General features: G+C 38.7%; 1 protein-coding gene across 3 annotated transcripts in view; it reads left to right on the forward strand.

Moving 5' to 3' along the window:
- The window catches only part of ANKIB1 (ankyrin repeat and IBR domain containing 1), a 153,397-nt gene extending 137,791 nt beyond the window's left edge, over positions 1–15,606 (forward strand). For 2 of the 3 annotated variants that reach the window (XM_004776445.3, XM_004776448.3), the window contains exons 16-20: positions 346–524; positions 1,361–1,412; positions 5,718–5,832; positions 7,180–7,313; positions 7,662–15,606. In XM_004776445.3, coding sequence (XP_004776502.1) covers positions 346–524; positions 1,361–1,412; positions 5,718–5,832; positions 7,180–7,313; positions 7,662–8,405 — 1,224 coding nt within the window. In that variant the 3' untranslated portion in view covers positions 8,406–15,606. The remainder of the gene's footprint in view (positions 1–345; positions 525–1,360; positions 1,413–5,717; positions 5,833–7,179; positions 7,314–7,661) is intronic. The other variant, XM_004776450.3, reaches the window with a different exon arrangement.
- The last annotated feature ends 4,021 nt before the right edge of the window (positions 15,607–19,627 follow it).

The raw sequence follows: 19,627 nt of genomic DNA on the forward strand, positions 1-19,627 counted from the left end.
GGTCTGCACTACACAATCATGTATTTGCATGTACAATGCCTTGAAATTTACTCTTTTTTATTTTCACATAGACAAATAATAAATTCCCTGTAGACATCTGGCATACTCACTGTTTATTTGTAATCTTTACCAACTATGTTGCTATAAATGCCTTTTGAATTTATTTTCCTGAAATGTGCAAAATAGACATATATACTAAGCAGTAAGTTATTTTATAATTTGGATTACTTTATGACTTTAAAAGAGTAAGATTTATGTGAGAAACCAGATAGGCAATGGATTTGCTATTGACTAACCTACTCAGCCTAAAATCCTTCTTTTTTCCTCTCTCTCTTCTTACCATAGACAGACCTAGAAATGGTCACCGAAGACCTTGCCCAAAAAGTCAATAGGCCTTACCTTCGCACACCCCGCCACAAAATCATCAAGGCAGCGTGCCTTGTACAGCAGAAGAGACAAGAATTCCTGGCATCTGTGGCTCGGGGAGTTGCTCCTGCAGACTCACCAGAAGCTCCGAGGCGCAGGTAAAAAGGATGCATGCTATGGAAATCATCCTAGCTCCGGCCACAAATTTCACCAGGTTAATTTTTATCTAACTAGGGTTCATATTCCTGGAAATTACTTACACCTAAAGTACAAAGAGCTAATAAAAGCATGTTAACTTCTTTTGGGGGATTTCCCCGCAATACTATTTGTGTCTGTCTTATATTTTGTTTGTCTTTCTGTAGTTTCTTGGAATACATTAGGCTAGGTTAATTTCACACTTCAGGTGAACTCATAATTCAAAGTACTCTAATGCATCAGTTCAAATATTTAATATATATAGTGATCTGATAGTCATAAGCATCTTATAATGTCAAATTTGGAAGCCTTGCCAACTTGTTATGGTCTTATATTTTTATGTAAGAGGTTATGAAAAAATTAGAAATCTGATATTAATAGTCATTTAATTGATTCATATTCATCCATTAAAGAACAGTTAGTTTTGGTTATTTATTTCAGATTCTTACACTACTACTGCCATTATAAATTGAAGCCTATTTTCTTATTCATAATAATTATAGGCCTTAGAAATTCCTTTGACCCTATTTTTATTACATAAACACTTAAAAATAGAAGGAATCATAAAATATTCTGTTATAGCATGATTATTTTTATTTTTCTACCATTTTACACAAACCTAAAGCAATTTAGAACTTGAAAGAATTAAAATATCATTTTAATTATATTCAGTAGTTGATCTACTTTGGTTAAGCACGTTCCAAGCAGAGGACTTAAAAGTAATGTTCAGTGGATAAGGGTCTGATTGTACTTTGTAGTGATGATAATAAATCAAATGGTATGTCTGATTTCTTTGTAGCTTTGCTGGTGGAACATGGGATTGGGAATATTTAGGATTTGCATCACCTGAGGTAATTGCTTTGTGGGGGGACAGGGGTTTTGTTTTGTTTTATTAATTATATTTTTCCTTCATGAAATCCTGCTTGCATTTCCACCCATATCTATTCTAAATCCTACTGAGATTGTCAGTAGTGGTTTTTGTCTTTTGTGTTAAATAAAAATGCCTCAGCAGAATCTACATTTAGTTATTTGTAGTATTGAATTATCATCACATTATTAAATGCTTCCCCCTTATTATTTTTAATTACTGAGCAGTCATAATTAAGGCCAACTTACAGCATATATTTTGAAACATCACTTCAAATTGGTTAATGAGATACAAATTTTATTTATCAGAAATGTATTATATGGGGCACCTGGATGTCTCAGAGGCTTAAGCCTTTGCCTTAGGCTTGGGTCATGATCTCAGGGTCCTGAGATCAAGCCCCCCCATCGGGCTCTCTGCTCGGTGGGGAGCCTGTTTCCCTTTCTCTCTGACTGCTTCTCTGCCTACTCGTGATCTCTCTGTCAAATAAATAAAAATCTTGGGAAAAAAAAAAAAGAAAGAAATGTATTATATATTTGTTGTAATATTATTTCAGTCTGGATCTATAAAGAACCTACACAGTCTGTTTTTTTAAAGTTACTACAACAGTGTGATTGAATTGATTTATAATCAGTTTCTAAGGTGGAAATTGATATTAATAATGTTGATGCAGAAAGAAATGCTTCACTTAGTTCTCTTTCTCTTTAAGGTTTTCACCCTCTTGGGTTTTTTTGGTTGTTGTTATTGATAGATTTTAAAATACAAACAGTATTAACTGTTTGGAGTACTGCAAATAGCAGTTACCACAAATAAAAATAAGATAGAGTGAAAATCTTAATCACATTGCTGTTTTCTGAGATTTAAATTGCCACTGTCACTGGGGAGTCAGATTGTAAATGGTTTTAGCAGTTCTATTTCTGTCTCTCCTTCTAAAACAGTAGTATATATCTAATGTTTATGTTATAATAACCTTTTAACTTAGTGCTTGGAAGGGAGCAGGACAAACAGTGAAACCTTTGTCATTTACAGTCCATTTTTTATCTCAACTGAAAGAGAATGAAATTAATTATGACCCAGAAATGACTGTGGCTTATTTAAATCAGATACTTTCTCTTTTCAGCTGCTGAGGATACTTGCAATCACCTTGTGGCCTTTTTTGTATTGATAGATATATTCAAGAAAATACTGACTTTTAGAAAACCATTTGTGCTTTTGAAAATTTTAAATTCTCTTAAATTGCAAAGAGAATTCAATATATTAATGAAATTTCTATTGTAAAAAAAAATTATGAACCTTTTCTTTACTTGATCCTATGCTTATTATTCTGGTATAATTACAGCTTTGAGGATAATATGGAAAATTCTACCTAAAAGCGTGAATAAACAAGCTTCAATTATCAAAAATGAGTACTAAAGATTTCAGTATTTCAAGGTATAAACACGGTTTAGCTACATTTGAACAAAAATAAAACCTTTACCAGTGTATTCATAGTCATGTATGCATCATCTTGCAGCTCCTAGCTCTGATAGTAACTTTAGGAATCCTAAATATTTGTCCTTGAATATTGAAGGCCTCCTAATGTGACTGACACAGATTCATTTTGTTAAAAAAAAAAAAAAAAAAAAAAAAAAAAAGCTTGCCACCTCGCATGTGAATATTTATGAATAAAAATATTGAGCTCTTGTTCTCCAGAGATTGAGAATTGTGAAAGTATAAGTAACTTTTTTCCTTAAATTTATTTTTTATGTGTTAATAAGTTTTATAAGAATTATTTAACTACTTATTTTTAACTATTATTTTTCTCTTCTTTAAAATCTTGGGCACACGGATACACCAAGCTTTTATGTAAATCTTTTTGGAAGTCTAAAGCATTACCATATAGCGTGAAACTAAAGATCTGCATGCGTGTGACTATCAAGTAACTGCCAAAATAGTATCTTGAAAAATTAGCTCTTTGCCTTCATATATACTCTGCAGAGAAAAATAATAATGTCACCAAACTCCAATAGGCTTCTTTTTTCAGTAAAGTTAATACCATCTTACTCCTTTTTTAATTGAATTGAATGAGTCAGTGACAATCATAATTATTTTGTACTACTTTAAAGGCCGTGGAGCCCAGAGGAAAGAGCACGGTGTTCAAGGCCGAGGGACACCCAAGCTCAAGGTTGAGCTTTGTAACTTATCAAAATTTAGGCTGTGTTCTTCCTTAATTTCCTCCTCTTTAAAATGCAGGTGATGCTAAATACTTCGTGAAAGTTCTGGAAGGATTAAAGCGTCTCTTTAAGTCACTGACAGATTTGGTACTCAGCAAAAATCTCCTGGCAGCTTTTTCCCCTATAAATCTCAAGATTTCTTAAAATTCTCTGTAACCTTAGTACTCTCGAACCATTCGGAGTATACCAGCTAAAGCCTTTTCAAATATTTTCTTAAAAATCTAGAATTCTGGGGCACCTGGTGTGATCAGGTGAGCATCCCACTCTTGGTTTTGGCTCAGGTCATCATCTCAGGGTTGTAGGATAGAACCCCACATGGGGCTGTGCACTCAGCAGGGAGTCTTCTTGGACTCTCCCTCTCCTTCTATGCTTCCCCCTCATGCACGCATTTCTCTCTCTCTCTCAAATAAATAAATAAATCTTTTTTTAAAAATCTAGGAATTCTTAGGAATTTTCAGATAAATTTAATTTTATGAGATCAAATTTTTAAGCCTGTTGCATCATGAGAGAATGCTATTGAGTTTTCTGTCAGAATAATTATAAATAAATCAAGTTTCCTTTATAGTTGTTTTTAAACCAAATTTTAATTTTCTTAAATTGGGAATATGTATATTCTGTGGTCAGTAATAGTTCCTTTAATTCAGAATAACTTTTTGTACCACCATCAAGTGTACAAAGTAAACAAATTCTCCTTAAATATAAACCTTGAGAGGCGTCTGGGTGACTCAGTCAGTTAAGCATCAAGCGTCTGACTCTTGGTTTCCACTCAGGTAATGATCTTGGGGTGGTGACATTGAGCCCCAAGTTAGGCTTACACTCAACATGGAGTCTGCTTGAGATTCTCTCTCCCTCTCCCTACCCCTCCATTCCTCCCTGCTCACATCCTCTCTCTAAAGTAAATAATTAAAATCTTTAATTAAATAAATAAATAAACACCATCCAGTTTGGGATCATGGACCTCCAGAAAAAGAGGAAATCATACCACAGCTTGAAGAATCTAAGTAATCCCCCTGAGGACTTGTATTGTCTTTCTTGGTTTCTAACCTGGTACGATGCTTCCCACTTCCTATTGTTTACACAGACGGAGTTTAAATAAATTTGACTTGAATGGTATGATGTGAAAACTTTATTTGTGATGTAAAACTTCCCTTCATTTATTGTGGTTTTTTCACAATATAAGCATATCTAATATCCCAGGGTCAGCAGGATGATCATAAACCTGAGTATCTTAACGTTTATCACTGAAAAATTCTACAGTCATTCTCAAAATTAGCCTATTCATGCTGGTGTCATGCACAAGAACTGGCCTCTCTCCTAGAATTTTCTGTCACTAAAATGTGGAAAAGTATGTTTGTACCCAAGAAATAGCAGGTCGCACAGGTTCTGCCTTGCCAAAACCTGTATTCTTCCCATATGCTATACAGAAAACACTTCCTCCTGCCCATGTCATAGATAACCCCATGTATTAGTTAATAAAGGAAGGAAGCCAAGTAACATCTTAGCTTTAAAGCTAACTTTACATTTTTCATTTAACTTAACTTTCATTTAACTTAATTTAATTTTTCATTTAACTTTTGAGTATGGTATGTAGTTGTCCCAAAGAATACAAAATCTAATAGTCTGACAAGTACTTGACAGTGTATGCTCTTCGTTGTCTTTTTTTTTTCTATTGCACATGTCACAGTCACTTTTTAAAAACCAAACCTCCAAGAGCCTACCTTATCTTAGTAAAGATCCTAACTTAAATTAGTTAAATCATTATAGTTCTCATCATATTAGGTAACAAGACCCAAGCACGTGAATTAAGGCTTAGTTATGACCTAGCATTGGAGCTTGCAAGTATTCCCAAGTTATCCAGGCAGTCGTAGTGACTATTTGAATTTTTTTCTTTTTCCATTTTATCTTTTATTTTTCATTGGCATGGCAAAACCTGAAGTTTCTTTAGTCAAAGTGAAGTGATTTTATAATATGTATATAAAATCACACATTTTTTTCCTGGAAAAAAGTGTATTGTTTGTTTTATTTGCATTAGAAAAATTGCATGCTCTCCTGTATTTTATAACCTTTGGTTTATGCAGGAATATGCTGAATTTCAGTACCGGAGGAGGCACAGACAGCAGCGCCGTCGAGGAGATGTGCACAGTCTGCTCAGTAGCCCTCCGGACCCTGAGGAGCCGAGTGAGAGCACTTTAGGTAAGCTCTTGAGCTGGCTGTGTTTTAGTTTCTTGGTTCTCCTGAATTCGTTCTAAAAACTGGCTAATCTAAATGTTTACAGTTTGTAGTTCAGATATACACTCAATATGCAGATGCTTCACATGTCACACGACACAGAATCCAGGGAGATCAAGAACTTGGGCTGTGGGAGTCAGCTAGACATGGATACGTGACCCCTTCCCTGCTGTGTGTCAGTGTGAAACTTTAGTCAGGTTCACTTAACATCTCCAAGCTTCAGTCTCCTCATTCCAAAGAAGCAATAATAATAGTGCCACTTTGTGGGCTCGTGGGCTCCCTGTGAGCAGTAAATGAGAGAATGAATGTAAAAGCCTTACACACTGGTAGCACCTAGTGAGCACAAAATAAATTGTAGCTCTTGATTACTGTTACTGTGTTCATGGAATATTTTTCTCCTAGCCTCAGTCCCCCCTAAACATTCTTTAAAAGAGAGAAGATTGGGGCACCTAGGTGACTCAGTGGGTTGAGCCTCTGCCTTCAGCTCAAGGTCCTGGGATTGAGCCCCACATCGCACTGGGCTCTCTGCTCAGCAGGGAGCCTGCTTTCCCCTCTCTCTCTCTGCCTGCCTCTCTGCCTGCTTGTGATATCTGTCTGTCAAATAAATAAGTAAAATCTTGAAAAAATAAAAATAAAAGAGGATTTCTGGTATTAGAGATATATGATTTTTAATTATCAACTCTTAAATGTTTGTTAATGGAAAATCTTCAGACTATCATGTCAGTAGATCATCTTTAATATATCAGCATCAGTGAGCCTAAAGATTTGTTCTTCAGGCTATTGTAATGCCAAAATTCCTTAGTTTTGTTTGTTATTGCTTAAGAAAAAAAAGAGGAATGGGTGGTAGCACTTGCATTATTTATTAATAGATCCATATATAGTGCAAACAAAAATATAAAGAACAATCGTGTTTGAAGTAGTAATATTATATATATGTGTGTGTGTATATATATATACATAAACAGGAAAATTACATATATGTATAATTACACATGTAATTTTTTTCTAAATAAGGAAAAAGGGGTGCCAGTTAGCACCCCTTTTTGGAGCCCAGTGTGGGACTTGAACTCACAACCCTGAGATCAAGACCTGAGCTGAGATCAAAAGTCAGATGCCTTACTGACTGAGCCATCCAGATGCCCCAGTATTATATATATTTGATGAGACAAATATGGAAGAGAAATCACTGAAAGATTAAGTGAACACGGGTTTTTGACAGCACCAAAAGAGAAATTGTCGGCCGAAAAAAAGAAAAGATGAGTGAAATTTTGTATGACTAAATTGTCTCTGGCTCCACTTGCTTTGAAACAGACATCCCGGATGGTGGCAGTGGCCGCAGGCCTGGTGCCTCGGTGGTGAGCTCCGCGTCTATGAGCGTGCTGCACAGCTCTTCCCTACGCGACTACACCCCTGCCAGTCGCTCTGAAAACCAGGACTCTCTTCAGGTAGCCTTCCTGGGCAGCTCGTTGCCCCTGTTTATGCTCTTACTCTGTTTAGCATGGCTTCCTATTTTTACTTTTATTGCTTTTCTTTTTCTTCTTTTCATTCTAAAACCTTTGTTTCAGAGATGTGATACTGGGGAGGATTCTTAAATTTCAGAGTTTTCTTAAGGATTCTTTTTTCTCTTTAGTGTGGTCAAGGACAAAATTAAGATTTGAGTAGATAACACAATAATTGTGTATAAATAAAGGTAATATTTATTATCTTTGGGAAAAGAGTAGGTGCTAAACCTTATTCAGTTAAATCATTTTTCCTTTAAAATTTTAAAGTGATTTTACTTTCTGTCACCTCAGGCTCTGAGTTCCTTGGATGAAGATGATCCCAATATACTTCTTGCAATACAGTTATCACTGCAAGAATCCGGGCTGGCCATTGATGAGGAAAATAGAGACTTCCTCAGTAATGAGGCATCCTTAGGAGCTATAGGCACCTCTTTACCTTCCAGGCTAGACTCGGTCCCCAGGAACACAGATAGCCCTCGGGCAGCATTGAGCAGCTCTGAGCTGTTGGAACTTGGTGACAGCCTCATGAGATTAGGAACAGAAAGTGACCCATTTTCAACTGACACTCTGAGTTCACACCCTCTCAGTGAGGCAAGAAGTGAATTCTATCCCTCGTCCAGTGACCCCGACTCAGCTGGCCAGGACGCCAACATCAATGACAATCTCCTTGGCAATATCATGGCTTGGTTTCATGACATGAACCCTCAGAGTATTGCCCTGATTCCTCCAGCAGCTACAGAAATCAGTGCAGATTCTCAGCTTCCCTGTGTCAAAGATGAGTCAGAAGGTGTAAGGGATATGGAACTCTTGCCACCAGAAGAAGATTCAGTGTTTGAAGATGCTGTGGTCAGTGAAGGTAGAGGAACCCAAATAGAAGAAGCAAATCCTTTGGAAGAAAATACTCTGGCTGGGGAGGCCACATCTGTAGCTGGCAATAGTGGTAATGAGGCAGCCAACAAGGGGGATGGTTCAGATGTTTCAAGTCAAACACCTCAAACCTCCAGTGACTGGCTTGAACAAGTCCATTTAGTGTGAACTGCAGACCTCTGGGCTCTAAATGAGTCAAAGGTACAGATGGGATTCTAGTGGAGGATGCTTTATAGAGACTTGACCAACTCAATTCCAACTCCATTTTAAACCACTGACATTAGGTTGAATATGAAGGAGTTCCCTTGAACGGTAGCTTCATGTCTGATTTTAACCTTACGGAGAATTTCTTGGGTATTTAATGGGATAGCTTTTCCCTTTTGTACTGACAAAAAAGAAGAGTAAGAGAAACACAAATGGAATGAGTAGGCTAGATTCCACATTCTGAGAAAGTGCAGTCCTCTGTTTAGCCTAAGGTTGGCAATACTTAAATTGAACGTTTAAATTAAAGGCTTACTCCCTAAGCCTTGGGTGGTTTTTCCTCTTTTAAAGAAAAAAGTTTTCTTCATTTTAGAAGTTATTTTGGACAGATCTAATAACATTCGTTCCTCGGTCTGTTTGTGCTCTTCCATCACCTTCTTCCTTTCTGTGTGAGCAGTATGAACTGAGGTATCCAAGGCTTCTCCTTAGTGCTACATCTACCACAGTGTAGTTTCATATTCACATGAATCAAAGATTTCTTGTCATGTCTATTACAGTCCACTTGTGCCAAACTGACTCATGCGCTGACTAACAAGGCGTGTAGGCGTGCAGTGTCCTGGAGGGCTCCAGAGGAGTCTCGGCCTTCCCGGGAGTTAAAGGTGCCACTTGGTAGCAGTGATATTCCAGAATTGAATGGGCTTTTGTTGCCATGGAGACTGCATTTAAATAAATGTAGCCTGTAGCTTAAGTTAACTAAACCTAATGCTGCTGTTAAAAACAGTTTATTTTAATATTAAAATACAGTTGATTAGCAACAGCGGTGCTGTATTTTAAGAGACACTTTATTGGAAGTGCAATCATAGTTCTTTGTTTTCACACTTTTACAGTGCATTCTAATTACTAATGGGTGCAATTACTTTTAATGGTAAGTGTTTTATAAAATAGAAAAAACCGTGGAGTTTTCATGAGTTATAGTAAATCCCACAATTATTAAAAAATTCAATAAAACATCCTGCGCAACATGTTACCGTGCCTTTGCCTAACTAAATGGATAGTTGCCAGTTAAATAAGTGAGTAATTCAAATTTCAGTGTCTCTTCTGAAGTAACTATGCTATGAATTGCAAAGACCTCCATAAAACCACCCATGGCCTTGCCTTTACAGTAAATATAACAACTAAATGTTCAAACAGTTTGTTTGCCTAATAGCAAATGCTGATGTGTTTGTTCTATTGCACAATACTCATTTGCTGTGTGATTACTGTTTAGTGTTGAAAAAAATCAACTTCCTAGTTATCAGTGTCTTACTGTGAAGAAAATACTGGTCATAGTTGTAATTAAGAAACAATGGTACAGTGTGTAATTAAAACTAGAGTAAACTGTTGGAATGGCTGTTTTACTTATGTATTATCAAAACTAGCATAAGACAAAATAGATATGCAACACTCCATTTAATGTTTTGCCAGATTCTTACCAGAAATCTACAGATACCAAAATTTCGGTACTGAGCGTGTACAGGCAAGTCCTGGGCTGGGTAAAAGGTTATATTATTATTGATATCCATGTGAGTTGTGATTACGGTTTTTGATTAACATTTTTTTCCTCTAGAACCTGCTTTTGAAATTCTTGTCCTTCGAATTCATATGGCTAGAACATTATATTAGAATACTTAATATTCCCCAGGTTCCCTTGGAATAAATTATGTGTGAATTGCTCCTGTGCCATGGATATCAAAGGTCCACATTAGATTTTATTTCCCCAGTTACCAGAAACATTGATATCAATCCCCATTAAACTATTGGGGAAAATATTAACTTTGTCTACAGTGTATTACTGTATATTAAACTGAAACAGTCCATTAAAGGATTTTTTTACAAATTTATTTTGGATTAAATATAATCGACACCAATCAGTTTTTAGACCAAGTTGTAATTTTTCAATAGGAAGAGTCTTTGTATCACATCAAGACGTCTTGCAAAGCTGCAATAAGGTGAGAAAGAGTGGTCTGTGTGGAGACCTGTGGAGACAGTGTATGTGATGGGTTCCAGCTCCTTGCACCTTGTGCAGCACCCTTCGTTTCTGTGCTGTTATCTCCTGAGCATGAAAAATGATCATTATTCAATTTGTATTTCCTTGGTACATATTTTAAAAACAACACAGTCATTGACTTTACAATTCAGAAATAAAGTTTGGCAAAGCCTATTTTGTAAACAAGTTAATTTTATAATGTTAAAAAAAAATACTCTAACCTTGACTTGTTATTTGCACTTTCATAGTCTATACTTGATACATTCCCACTTTATATACAGTAGGATTCTACAAACCTGTAGATGTTTGGCCAAATGAATGCTGTTAATAATATGTAAAATTCTTTGATTAAACATTTATTACTTAAACCACTTCACTTTTGTCTCATTACATTATAGACTTTGTTTTAACCAAGTCAGGAAGCTGATTTTCTTCAAATTAAATTCCCTCCAATAAATGGGATTAATTTGGTTCTTAAATGTAATTGATTAGTGCCTAATATTTTTTTACCCCTGCCCTCTTCCTGAGTATTTTATACCCCAAAGATAAACTCCAGAACACTGCATGACAATGTGTTAAAACGTTGTGACTTCAGCACTCCTTTTATTTGCATCACTGCAGCTTTCAGGAGAAAAGTGTTATGATTTTTCCTTGAACTCTCCCAATAGAAACACAGAAAAAGATAGAATTTTAAGGTATTTTGTGAATAGAACAGGAAGAATTTTGTATGCCATATGCATAGAAGCACCACCATTTTATTATTCTGTCCCTTCTGAGTTACCAAAACAGCCCTGTGCATCTGACCTTCAGGTTTCACGGAGTCTGCCGGTGATAACCACTTAGTCATGTCGTTGTATTTATGCTTTTCATTCTGTGGATCTGAAACTTAACCGCGAATGTCCATCTGCTGAATTATTCTTCAGATGTTGTTTACTGCAGCAACTGATCTCATTTTTGTTCTCCATTTAGTCCTCAGATATTGTTGTTTACCTGTCATGAATTAAAACCTGAGACTTAACGGAAGTTTGCTTGTAATCTTAAAAGTTATAGTTAGTGTATCTCTGAAGAGTAGAATCTTGGAATCTAAATAACAGATTTGGGGAGTATTTCTTAAGGCTAAAATAAAAACTCTCTAGGGAAAAAAAAATTGTCATGTGCTCTGCACTGGAGCTGAATGGTATTATCTCAGCATTGGGCCATCAGGATAATCACTGGGTCTTCTTCTTAGCAACAATATGTTACTGCCTTGTCACCCATCACCCTCTCACCACAATAGGTAGGTTTCTTTCTAGAAAAATAGAAGTGGCTCTTTCTAGACTACTGAGTGACCATCATTATTTTAGGAAGAGGCAGTCATCGTGGTTATTAAAGAAAGATGAACCAGAAAAATTCTCTTTAGCTCTCTGTTCCACTTAGGACTGACAGGTGGCTGACAAACTGTGAGTGGTGGGCAAACTTTTGAAGGGCTTATCCTTCAGTCTTTGAAACTGTAGCATAAAGATATTCTAGATTGAGCTGTATGTCATTTTGTAGCCAGCTATTGCACAAGGGCCTAAAGTGCACAAGGCATCAGTTTACAGAGAGCATGAGAGATACATACATGAAAGGAGGAAGGACACAATATAGGAAAGGCTAATTGTCAGACAAGACAGTCTAGTTCTCTTGCACCTCTTCTGCGCCCACACACTTTGCTGGGTGTCCCAAGACTGCAAGGCCTGACAGCCGTTTTGCCTGGGTATTTTTCAGGATTTATGTAGTTAGTAACCTTGAGGACAGGGAGCAGGTATGCTGTAAAAGCAGTAGATTCCTCACCGTCGGTGTTTCTCAGTTGCATGCTTGGCATCCATCTGGACCCATTGGAACTAGGGACAAGGGGAACTGCCACAAACATGCCGATGTTCATTCTGCAGGCTGTGTCATGAGTGCTAAATAAGATCCTTGGCCTCTGACCCAAGAGTCTTGTCTTCTGTCCACATCTATGATGCTATGACAGGCCAGCTTACTTACGGGTTCTTACTGATAGGGTAAAATCAAATCCCAGGCCTGACAGTTTTGGCAATGGAGATGGAATGCTGACAGAGACGTGATTTTTCTGGAAGGAACCATGGGTCAGATTTGGGAATATAAGACTCCCTGGAAGTGGTAGTGAATGCTCTCTCGAAGTGACAGATGAGGGTTAATGCGGAGAGGAAGGATTCCCACTGTCCTGCTTATTACTGAACGGAAGTTGAGCCAATGTTTAAAGACTTTGCCAAAAAGCAAGGACTGAAACAAGCTGGCTAAATGGTGCCTTAGTGGTTGGTGACTCTTGCAGGCAGGCAGAGGAAGGAATATTTTCATGACAAGGAATCAGCATTTCCTGTGACTATCTGAAAGGCAGATATAGTTCCAGAGTCAAGGATCCCCAAACAGAAAATAAATGGTATCAGTGATAAGAACCTTGCTTTTTGATTGAGAGCTTTGGATGGACCAAAAGTTTAAAAGTGCATTTGGTTGGGCTGCAAGCAATCGTGGCACTGTTCACATGCGAAAGTGCACGCAGGGCAGGTGGCCCTCATAGCTGGCAATGATGACAAGGTGTAAGTGCTGGAGTGACAGAGGTGCTGGGTGGGGGTGGAGAAGAAAGAAGCCCCTGGGCCCTGGTTCTCTCTGGATGTTGACGGGCATCACCCCTGCCATGGAACAGTTAAGTTCCCTCTCCACAGGCTAGCGTCCCCCCACCTCCTCAGGTTTCCCCTCCTTCTTGGTTAGGGGATAACAGGACCTGGGTCCCATATGCCACCTGCTGTAGCTCCGGACTCACACATTATATACTCCTCAGCTGGGAAAGGACGAGCTCCGCAGCAGAGAAGGTGGGCTTCCCTTGTGAGTGGGGCCCTGTGGGTGACTTAGTGTAATATCACAGCTTCCAAATCTGAATGTCTATTGGAACTGATGTGTTACATGCCCGGAAGTACCCATCTCATAATTTTCATGGGATTTCTCCCATTCAAGGATTGTCATATGTAGAGAAGTGACAGTGGGTCATGTAAATCACTCTCCAATTAGCCTCCTTGTCCTCTCCTCTCCTGTGGTCCAGCGGAAACAATAAAGAACCCAGGAGAAGAAAGAGAACACACTCCTTTGGTTAAAGTACTTGGGCCATTTCCCAGCACAACATTGCCACCTGTCTGAAGCAGGCACCAAGCACACCCATTTTGTAGAAATTTCACTATTAACTGGCTCCTAGACTCTCGTTGAAACTGAATGCCTGACCCATGGAGGCCTTGTGACTCACTGATAGGACATCTCCAATTTGGAGTGAGTCAACTGTACTTAGAAACTGTTAACCTGGGCCCAGCAGGCATTGCAAGTCAAATAGAAATGATGTTAGAAGAGGTATATTTGAGAGTGCAGCTAGCCTGACCACAGCAGTAAGTATCTCAATTTACATGAAAAAAAAATTAGAAGCTACCCCTTCAGGAGATATTTTGAGCCCAACTTGAAGCAAGGTCACTGGCTTAGTTGGGGGAGTTGAGGTCTCAGTTGACAGAATGCCTGCGCTCCATTCAATTGCTTGGCAGCAATTTCTACCAAGTCCCAGCAAAATTTTCTTGTAAGCTATAGAGAATACAATTCTAAAACTTATATGGAAAGGCAAAGGAACTAAAATAGCTAAAAACTATTTTGAAAAAGAAAAATTAAGTGGGAAGAATTGTTCTCATTTTCAAGACTACAGTAGTCAAGACTGATACTGGTGGAAGGATAGACACATAGATCTACAGAAGATGGAGATACAAAATCAGCCCCACACAGGTGTCATCAATTGATTTTGACAAAGGTACAAAAAATAAATGAAGGATAGTTTTTTCAACAAATGATGCTGGAATAATTGGTTTTAAAATGGGCAAAAACATGAATGACTACCTAAACCTCACACTACATAAAATGTAAAATGGATCACAAATTTAAATGTAAATATAAAACTTTCAGGAAGTAAAAAACGTAGTAGAAAATCTTCATGATCCAGATTAAGCAAAGAATTCTACCGCTTGATACCAAAAGCATGATCCATAAAAGAAAACATTGATAAATTGGACTTCATCAAAATTTAGCACTTTGCAAAAGAGCCTTGCAAAGGCGAAAAGCTCCAGACAGAAGATTTGCAAACCACGAATCTAGAATATATAAAGAACCCTCAAAATTCGACGGTACAAAGACAATCCAGTCTAAAATGGACAAAAACATGAAGAGACATTTTCCCGAAGAAGATAATGTGACTAACAAAGGAGCACGTGAAAAATTCAACGTCACTATCCACCAGGAAATACGAATTTAAAATCACAGTAAGACATGCTACGTGCCTATAAAACAGGCTAAAAGAAATAGCAGCAACACCAAATGCTGGCAAGCACGCAGAGAAACTGGATCGCCTGGGCGCCACTAGTGGGAATGTGAAGGCACAGCCACCCTGGAGGAGAGTTGGGTAGTTTCTTTTAAGAACCAACCGTCCACTTGTCATAGGACCCAGCACTTGCACTCCTGGAGGGAAAGTGAAAAACATGTCCACAGAAAAACCTGTACATAATTATTCATAGCAGCTTTATTTGTAGAAACCAAAAACTGGAATCCACTCAATGTCCTCTGGTAGAGGAATGGCGAACTGTGGTCTCTCATTGCAGTGGAATGCTACTCAGCTGAGAAAGGGGAATGAGCAACTGACACGACGTGTGACGAGTGGGATGGATCTCAAAGGGGTTACGCTAAGTGAAGAAAGCCAATCTCAAAATGTCACCTACTGTATGATTCCACATATGTAAATTTTTTGAAATGACAAAATAGAGATGCCAAACAAATGAGTGGCTATCAGGGCTTAGGGATGGTGGGGTGGGGGTGTGGCTATAAAGGGGTTGCACAAGGGACGTCTTTGTGGTGATGGAATAGTCTATCTTGGTTACACTGTCTACATGAATCTACACGTGTGATAAAATGTGGAACTGCACATACATATTGTACTAATGTCAATTTCCTGGTTCTGATGTTGTACCTTATGTAAGAACCACTGGGGGAAACTGGGTAATGAGTACACAGGGCCTTCCTACATTTTCTTTGTAACTTCCTGTGAATCTGTAATTATTTCACAATAAAAAGTTAAAAAACAAAGGCCAAATTTGGCCTGCGGGCTTTGGTGTGCTGACTGCATCTTTAGAGCAACAATCAGATCAGTAAAGGGTTTTCTTAGTGCATTATGAGCTGTCAGTAGTGCTGCAACTTGAGAACCATCAGTGAGATCTTCAGCACTGGATTTGTTTCAAAGACTATGATTAACTGCCAACATTTGTTCTTGACAGTTGCGTCAAGTATGTGCCATGGATATTTTGGCCATTGACGTTGTTTTGAGCCTCTGAGTGCCAAGGGGCATACTGATTTTAAAAAGAACGAGCCTAACTGTGCAATTAGCCCTTAAGATGAGTAGTTTCACCAAGGCCCTTTTGTATTAGATAGATACATGTGCTCATCGAACCCTGCCTAGAGCTAGAGAAGGGAATACCTGTTTGGGATAATATAAGAACAGAAGTTAAAAGTAAATTATAGGTAGCCCCACATTTGTGGGCATTATAGAAAGCATAACCTGAACTCTGCATTCTCCCAGTTTTTTCCCTGTAAGCGTCCACTACCCTGCTGTGGACATCTGAAGTTGATGGACAAAGGTGCTGCGCCTTATTGGGTTTGAGGCCACTCCTGATGGGTTTTCAAAATGGGGGCTCTTCTCAAAAGACAAATTTCTAATATTGGGAATAAATTAATCTCCTCAGATAGACTGATGCCAAGAGGTGTGGCCTAGAGTCCTTACTAAGTGCAGAAGTAAAAAGATTGCCATGGTTGTATTAGAATTTCTTCTAATCGGGGCACCTGGGTGGCTCAGTGGGTTAAGCCACTGCCTTCGGCTCAGGTCATGATCTCAGGGTCTTGGGGTCGAGTCCCGCATTGGGCTCTCTGCTCAGCAGGGAGCCTGCTTCCCTTCCTCTCTCTCTGCCTGCCTCTCCATCTACTTGTGATTTCTCTCTGTCAAATAAATAAATAAAATCTTTAAAAAAATAAAAATAAAAAAATTTTAAAAAAGAATTTCTTTTAATCAAGTCACTATGTAACAGCACATAGAGTAGATTTGCAATAGGCTGTGTGAGGTTAGGAACGTTGCTGAGACAGTGGAAATGCCTGATGTGTTGCTGGGACAGCAGCAACTTAAGAAATCTGTTGGCTTGTCCCTATTATATACAGCAAGGCTTTCTTGATGCCAGGATCGTATGCAAAACCTCAAGCTTCCCAGCTGAATTTTCTTCTTTTATGGAATTAATTCACCAGGGCACTGTATCAAAGCCTCTGGCAGGTACTCACATGGCAATGTTTGTTAATGTATCCAGACCCAGGAGCTTTAGAGGGTCCTCCGAGATTTTTTTCGCTGAGTGACTTTAAAGTCCTTTTCTACTCGCTCATATTTCAGAGGTTACGCCCATCAAGACTTTGCCAGTAAGTAATGACATTATAAACACAGTAAGAAAATCTAGTAAAATAGTGGAGCTAGGCCTAATCTGAAACAACAGGTTACCAGAAAGTCAGGTGTGTGTGACTATAGTGTTGGACTTAAAATTCAGGTGTCTTACTTGAGATCTAAAAATTCAGTTAAATCTAGAAACGAAGCTCTCTATTCTAGAGAGACCAGATGGAAGAGGCATCTAATTTCTCCCATCCTACCCCTGCACAATTCTTTGGTGCTAGAAAATGGCCCCTTCTTCTTTGCATGCCAGGTACTAAAGGGGTTCAGGCTCCAAAGTCTTCCCTGAGAGCAATAAATTGCTTAATACAGAATTTAGTCTATGTAATTTCTAGATTAAGTATTATAATGATTTCTATAGAGTCAGTTCTGTAGAACTTGAAACCAAAAATTGCCTAGACTTGCCAGGTGTTGTATTTGTAAGAGAAAATAGAAGCATTCCCTGCATCCATATATTATACATAGCAGAGTTCTCAAAAATTCAACTTACACGTATCTGGTAGTTAACCAGAAATGTACTTCCCAAAGCAATTTATACTTCAATAATATTACTTAAACATGCTGTGCTTGTCAATCATCCATGAGGATCTTAACATTTTAATTATGTAAATGATAGGTCAGTGAACTTCTGTAAAAATCCAGCTGGTAAATATTTTAGACTTTGCAGGCCACATAGTGTCTGTGGCTGCTATTCCATTTTGTTGTAGCACAAAAGCATTCATAGGCAGTAAGTAAATGAATGGCTGTGGTTGTGTTCTAATAAAACTTTATAGAAACAGACTAGATTTGGTTTAGGGGCCTTAGTTTGCTGAATTCTGGTATAAAGGAACTGTCCATGTGTATAATGTTTGTATTAGGAGAAGGTACCAGGGCATTTACTATCTTGATAATATTTTCCCTATAAGACCCTTCTCCAAGGCAGGCTTGCCTTCCCCCCACCCCCATCTCCATAAGATTCCTTTACATGGTATGACCTTTAATCTTCATTTTGCTCGAGATCCAGTTCAAAGTTTTTCTGTGTTTGTTATTGGTTTACTGTATAGTTTCTGCTCTAGGCTCCGTCTGTTTTCTTTCTCCAGCAAAGCTCTCCTACACTGGGCATCTCTCACCTTCTGTGGCAGTAACAAGTTAATCTCATGTCAGGAACCTACCTCCCTTTGCACAGGTGGTAGCTTTTTGAGTCCTAAAATCACTGGAAATAAGGCAGAGGAATTTGGCTCAGCAAAACCCTGGGGATTCTAACTGAAGCTAAAGTCCACTGTTACCTCCAGACTCCTCTCAGTTCTGCATCTCTTCCATTAGCTACAGTTTGGGAAAAGGACAGGGGAGGATGAGCAAGGGTCTTCTGGGTGTCTGGGACTTGGCTTGCAGCAATTTGAGAGACATACACCACCACTAAGAATTTCAGAATGATACTTTGAGGGTTCAGCTCACTCAAAACTTGTCCCTGCTGGCTCCTGGTTTTCCTTTAGGAGACAAGGAAATGGCAGAAACATTCTAAAGCAATGGAATCCTAGAAAAGCTGTGAGACAAATGTCTGGCCCCAGCAGAAAACAGGTGGCATTTGCAAATTATTTTGCCCAGTCAAGTTCACTTCAATTCCATGTTAGCCTAATTTATTATTAACTTTGGGCCTTTGGAAAACCAAGACTTAACCTCCTCAATGGAAGGAATCAAACTTCCTTCCACAGTAAGCTTTTTATTCCCACAGCCTTGATTTTTCGGTCTGATTCTATTTCATTTTATTCTGTTTGTCTAATTTGCGATGCCATAGCATCAAAGACAGACACACAGACAAAGCTCGCCTGAATCTAAACCGCTGGCTGACTGATCCATTTCAGACTGATGGTCTGAAAGAATTACACTATGGTGATCTGCAGTCATCACAGAATTATAATCTATAATCTATAATCTATAATCCACTGTTGTTTGAAAATTTCCTGAACTAGAACTCTTTGCTCTTGATTGTGTCTATTTGGAAAAGCTCATCTGCCTTATTCACAGCCTTCTTTTCTCTAATACTTTCGATAAATGAGGAAGGAGTTTTCCCAGTCCTCTCAGGCTGACTCCCACTTGCCGAACCGCTGGCAGCCAGAGCAAACCTCTGCTGTTCTCAGAGTCCTGATCCCCCCAGCGTGGGCTCTGCACACCCTACCTCCTCTGCTTCACATCTCTCCTCTGTCCCAAAAGAGGCTGCCACAGGTAAATGTTCCAATCCCTCTCTCCAGTTTTGGAAAAAAAGCCCTGGGCCTGTCTGAGGCCCTTCCTCTTTCTATCCCTACTCACTAGGATTTTTCTCCATTTCTAGCACCTTCATTTCCTCCTGCCTTCAAACGTGCCCCAAATGCCCCCCATCCTGGGGAGTGAAAAACCAAGAAGTAAAAAACACACAACCTTTGCCTTCCCCTGCTGTTTCTCTCCTTCCAGGAGTGAAGCAACCAGATTTCTCTCCTTCCACAACTTCTCCTGCCTCCATGAAGTCTGCACTCTGTCCTCGCTGCTCTCCAAATCAGTGATCCAGTCATTGTCAAATCCATTGGTCTTGCACTTGCTTTTATTGTGACCTTTGGGTGTAGGTTTAATGAAACAGTGTAGTGTGTTCTCAAGGTTTCTGAGACCTCGCAGCCC

This window comes from Mustela putorius, unplaced genomic scaffold, assembly GCF_011764305.1.
Source record: "Mustela putorius furo isolate JIRA1106 unplaced genomic scaffold, ASM1176430v1.1 tig00003845_pilon_pilon_pilon, whole genome shotgun sequence".
NCBI classification, from domain to species: Eukaryota; Metazoa; Chordata; class Mammalia; order Carnivora; family Mustelidae; genus Mustela; species Mustela putorius.